General features: G+C 33.0%; 1 protein-coding gene across 2 annotated transcripts in view; it reads left to right on the forward strand.

The window, feature by feature from the left end:
- Window positions 1–5,637, forward strand: part of LOC134232007 (pregnancy zone protein-like) — a 28,525-nt gene extending 22,888 nt beyond the window's left edge. For both annotated transcript variants that reach the window (XM_062713950.1, XM_062713951.1), the window contains 9 exons: window positions 315–527; window positions 671–795; window positions 1,071–1,161; window positions 1,886–1,969; window positions 2,808–2,910; window positions 4,324–4,493; window positions 4,653–4,728; window positions 4,899–5,048; window positions 5,324–5,637. In XM_062713950.1, coding sequence (XP_062569934.1) covers window positions 315–527; window positions 671–795; window positions 1,071–1,161; window positions 1,886–1,969; window positions 2,808–2,910; window positions 4,324–4,493; window positions 4,653–4,728; window positions 4,899–5,048; window positions 5,324–5,463 — 1,152 coding nt within the window. In that variant the 3' untranslated portion in view covers window positions 5,464–5,637. The remainder of the gene's footprint in view (window positions 1–314; window positions 528–670; window positions 796–1,070; window positions 1,162–1,885; window positions 1,970–2,807; window positions 2,911–4,323; window positions 4,494–4,652; window positions 4,729–4,898; window positions 5,049–5,323) is intronic.
- Window positions 5,638–6,000: the final 363 nt, after the last annotated feature.

A 6,000-nucleotide genomic window follows, 5' to 3' on the forward strand; every position in this document is an offset into this window, starting at 1 on the left:
CATTAGATTGATTGATTGATTAACGCGAAATTACGCAATATTTCAGACATATTTTAGCGGTACATGTACTTATCATTTGTTAATACCTTCATTACGATTCTCGCAGTTTGAAAGAAATTGTGCTGGTCCAGCTTTAAGCAAAAGAAAATCATATTCAAGCACAAAATGTATCAATTGGGTCAATCTTCGTAAATTCAATTGATGTTTTATATAAATTTAGACATAATACAGATACCTGTGAAATAAAACTCCGTATTAGGAAAAAAAACCCAAGAAACCTTGCTTCCTCAAATTGAAGTGTTATTGCTTTTCAGGACACCATCATAGCCTTACAGGCACTCTCCGTGTATGGCAGCTTGGTCCATCAGGGAGGGATGGATATTACTGTAGACATCAGCGGCAATAAAATGTCAAGAGCTTTCAGTATTAAGGATGAAAATAAACTTGTTCTGCAGTCAGGTCCTATACCTTCTATTCCCAATGATTTGACAGTAACAGTTAAAGGAGTGGGGTGTGCATTAGTTCAGGTGTGTCTTATACTTACAGCTAATAAATTCGTCTTACAATATCATAAATGTGTATAGATAATATTTTATGCTCTTGACCATTAATTGAGAATAATACCGTAGTATCCACTTGAAGAAAAGGTACCATGTTTTACTCTTTCCAGGCTAATGTTAAATATAATACTCCAAAACCTGAGACAAAACCCGAGTTTTCTGTGAAGATGTCCACACACAGATCCAAACATGACGTAAACAACTGTGCTAAAAGAAGTATCAACATCTGTATCAGGTGACGAATAAAGAATTAGATAATTTAGTTGTACATATGAAGGATTTAAACATTTCAGGGATTCACTTTATACAGAATAGTGTTTCTTAGCTGACTTTTTCCGCTTCAGACGGGCATCTCGCAAAAGACGGGCGCAGTGCTTGGTCGGCAAATTTGTTGAATTATATATCTACAAGGATTTCGAGTTAAAGCAATACTGTGAATATATATCATTTGAAATATTTAAGATAATTATTCATCACTTGGATTTCCATAACAATTATATTAAATCATAGGTATGACGGAGCCAGTGTCCAGACAAAGATGGCGATTGTGGACGTGAAAATGCAGACAGGATGGGTGCCAGTTAGAGAAACCCTGGATATGGTAATTATACATTATTACAACTATTAATGACTTAGATTCTAAAGACTTGAACATTTAAGATGACATTTACCATTTCATTTCTTCCTGTTTATTGACAAGCAACACAGTTCTTACAATATGCAGAAAGCTAAAATTTTATTACCATATAGCACACGTTTTTCGTCACCACACAACACTTTTTAAAATACCACACACCATATCTTGTTTATTACTGCACACCACAACTGCTTTATTATCACACACCACTTTTTTGTTTCCAACCATGCACCACAACTTTTCGTTAGGGCACATTACAGCTTTTTTTTTACCACATCCACAGCTTTCTGGAACTACAAAAACAGCAATTCAATTTGTTTTCGCTTTTCATTCACATCTAATGAAAAATGTTTATTCAATGTTCTTCTTGAGAAGTTAATTTTTTACTCTTTTTTCATTTCTAAATACTCTGTACAGTTTTGTTCCCTTAATTCTGGTTTCTTTCTTCAATACGTACTTTCTTCAACTGTTTATTCAAATATTTTTCAACCCAAGATATTTTTAAGAATTAAAAAACGTTAAGTTATTGTGAAATCGTAACTTCTAACTCTGTACTAGTAATACCAAATTTTCAACAAAAATACTTAATTATCATCATGCCTAATATTAATAGTTTTTATTTTCATAATATTTGAAAAAAATTCAAATAAATAAACCTTATGCACGTTTTTAAAATATGATTTTTCAGATGTTATCAAATGAAATCAAGAGCAAGATTGGTTTCCAGAAATATGAAATAGACGGCAATATTGTCCATTTATACTTTGATTATGTAAGTACATATACCGGTACATCTATACATGTATATAGAAAACACCATTTAGATACAGATCCTAAGGTTCATTCCATTGCCCTGCAAATTCACTGATGACAATTTAAACACGTGCCCTTTTCTAACCAATAATCTTCGTTTCTGTTTGCAGTTTGATGCCCACAGGAGATGTTTTCTGTTTGATGTACTACCACTAATCTTTATTTCTGTTTACAGTTTGATGCCCACAGGAGATGTTTTCTGTTTGTTGCCCACAGGAGATGTTTTCTGTTTGATGTACTATCACTAATCTTTGTTTCTGTTTGCAGTTTGATGCCCACAGGAGATGTTTTCTGTTTGTTGCCCACAGGAGATGTTTTCTGTTTGATGTACTACCACTAATCTTTGTTTCTGTTTACAGTTTGATGCCCACAGGAGATGCCCACAGGAGATGTTTTCTGTTTGATGTACTATCACTAATCTTTGTTTCTGTTTACAGTTTGATGCCCGCTGGAGATTTGTTTCTGTTTACAGTTTGATGCCCACAGGAGATGTTTTCTGTTTGATGTACTACCACTAATCTTTGTTTCTGTTTACAGTTTGATGCCCACAGGAGATGTTTTCTGTTTGATGTACTACCACTAATCTTTGTTTCTGTTTACAGTTTGATGCCCACAGGAGATGTTTTCTGTTTGATGTACTACAACTTATCTTTGTTTCTGTTTACAGTTTGATGCCCACAGGAGATGTTTTCTGTTTGATGTACTACCACTAATCTTTGTTTCTGTTTGCAGTTTGATGCCCACAGGAGAGGTTTTCTGTTTGATGTACTACCATTAATCTGTGTTTCTGTTTACAGTTTGATGCCCACAGGAGATGTTTTCTGTTTGATGTACAGCAGGACATAGAACTGAGTAACCCGGAACCCGCCTATGTCAAAGTCTACGATTATTACGAAAAAGGTCATAACAATATTAAAATTCACCTTAGTTTTGCTGATCTATGAGTTTCATGTAACGATTTCTCTTCTTTTCTATCCACTATTGCGTTTGTCTATAAACTTCCAATTCTAAACCCCTACTCCGAAGTCAGTTGGTTTTGTTACACAACTGCACCCTCTGCTGAACTGTGACTGAACGTGATTTTGATTTCTTTTATGAAAGGTTATTCCCTATTTCAAAGTGGAGGGATTATTTTAAAAAAGTAAAAAATATAATTGGGTTATCAAAAAGTCACCGAACCAAAGAAGGCATTGAACTTGTAGATAAGTTTATTGTATGTAATTTGAAGATATAATTGAAATTAAAACGTGGTTCCACAAAACGGGATCAAACTTTTCACACTGTGTACTAAAAAGGTAAAATCTTTTTTCTAAAGAACAGCGAGACTACAATGAACAATTTCAATCAAGATAACTTCTGATTTTCATATACACTGTAATATACATGTAGATTTTTAAGTTCATAGATACCCTAGCCCCAAAGGTTAGCGGTAAAATGCATGTATCAAATATGAGTATCAATATTTTGAATTAAAATTTAAAGAGAAAAAATCCAATAAAATCAAGGAAAATTAAAACTCCATATACTAGTACCTAGATCCTGAGACAGCGGAGACTTGAATAAATTCAAATCATGGTCAGCATAACTAAGGCGGGTCACAAGATGCGTTCACGGTAATTATTTGAAGGAAATTGTAAAATTACCTAATTTTTTGATATGCTGAAGAAGGTTGGAGCCATTAGGCCCTTAGGTCAGACAAATTCGCAGAAAAAAAATTCTATATAATAATTAAAATTCACTTTACACAGATCCTCGTCCCGAGGGATATTGTAAGATCATGCAGTTGGAGATATTTAACTGAAAAAGATAAATATATTCTTATAAAATAAACATCAGGATTATACCGAGTCATACAATCATGAAAATATTTCCGTATTTTAGAGACTTAATTTTTATGTATAGTCAGTACTTAGTCACTCCGATTCGATATTCATTCTTCTCCATGCTGATAAGATACAAATAAGGGGTGGACTGGTTCACAGTGGAAAATCTAATGAAAAAAGAACATGCAGCTATTTTAAACCTGTTTTTCTGTAATTTATGAACATGTGCATTTGTGCATTTGAATGTGAATCAGGTAACAGAATTTCAAACTCTTTACATGTATGCATCATCAACATTACATGTAGTACCAATATATACTAGTATTCATTTGCTTCTCTTATTCTAGAAATTTATTATCTAATGTTGGTTACAAAACAAATTGCACACAACCTTATGCAACACAATGTGAATGACGTTATATTTTTTCTTATAAAATTGATTATATTCATGGCAGCTTCTTTCTATATTTTTAAAATTTTGTTTCTATAGATTCTTCAAAGATAGTGCAGTATGACATTAAGACTATCTGCGGTACTAAGGAAGAGTTACCGTTCCTTACACCAGAGGAATATGAGCGTTTGGTTACGGATCCAGATCGCCCCATTTCTCAAGTTCGAGTACCCATAGGTGTATTGATACCTGGTCCTCCGGGCAAGAAGGTAATAATAGTAATCTCTTTATAGGGGTGGTTTCTTTGCAAATTTCTGTTCATCCAAGTTTTGATGCTCAAAGTGAAATTCCTTGAAGCTCTATATTACCCATATACACAGACATTGTTGTCATCAATTCATGACCAATATATCAAATTCTTTTCTAAGTCTTGTCCTGTTTGTGAAGATTCCTTCGATACTAAAGCTCCAAATTTCACCAAACTGGTTTGTGAATCTGCAAGAAGTAAGTCTTAAATCATTAAATCATTTGTTTTATTATTAAGTAATAGCATTTAACACATTTAATTATTATAAATATAATTCAACATAAATTGAAGAATTTTTTGTCACTTTTTTATTGTAAAATTATTTGATTTTACAATTTTTTAAAATCAAAATTTCTTTGAATTTTAGTTTTCAAGATCAGGACATCAAAGAGGGATGGTGTGAAATACTCCATGAAACTGTATGCTGACATGAAGCCCAGGAAAAAGGTGTTCATTGGAAAATTTGTCAACCATATCATACACAAGTCCTGTTCCTGTCCGAATCTAGAAAAGAAAGGTCAGAAATCCAATAACTGAGAAAAAAAATCATCTTCAAAATTAGAATTTTTTTTTTTAATTTTAAGATTTATCACTGCATTATAAATAACAATATGAAATTAGGTTGAACAACTGAGATTAGTATTTAGTTTTATATGATTTGTGCATTATTACCCAAAGTTTTAAAATAGGGGGCAACTAAGCATCGCATTTGAAATTTAAAAAAAATACTTATACTTCTATTGAATAATGCTATTTTGCATTCAGATTACTCTCCTTTTCATACTTTTGCAGACAAGAAGTTCCTGATATTCGACACTACAGATAGTTACAGTGATTCAGCAGAAGAAGTTCAATTGACCAAATCTTCAACAGTTGTAACGTGGACAAGAGACTTTGAGCGCCAAGTGTTCCGCAAAAACAAACGTTGTTAGCAGATTAGGTTGATATCAGTTTCTGTAACTGCACGCTGTGTGTGAGAGAGTTCTTAATCTCTATGTTGTATACATGAGTCATTGTACATGTAAGCTTATTGAGTTGTATCAAACAGTCTCTTTGTCTTCATCATTTTAACAATAAAGTGTACGTATCGTACATATATAGTTCTTTTTACGTCGTTTGTTCTTCTGACGGGAGACTAGGACAGTTTATGTGATGATCTTTTTAATTATTGTCTGTATTTCTCTTAGTTAACAAATCATCAACATCTTACAATAAATACTCGTACAGATTGGTCTAGTTACAAACAAACTTGGCAATCAAACTAGTATATATATGTTTAAGCTAAACACGATTCGTAAAAGGAATTCGTCTGCTATATTCGATTGTTCCCCCGCTATATCTGAGGGCCCTTATATAATGCCACTCACTTATTCATTGTTTAGTAAAATCAGTTTTCACCGGTGTAGACAGTTTGCAAAACTCTCGGTAGCGTAAAAAAAACTGTTCTTATACAGGAGAGTGACACAAAA

Source organism: Saccostrea cucullata, unplaced genomic scaffold (genome assembly GCF_032062105.1).
Source record: "Saccostrea cucullata isolate Sc308-1 unplaced genomic scaffold, CSIRO_AGI_Scuc_v1 ctg148, whole genome shotgun sequence".
NCBI classification, from domain to species: Eukaryota; Metazoa; Mollusca; class Bivalvia; order Ostreida; family Ostreidae; genus Saccostrea; species Saccostrea cuccullata.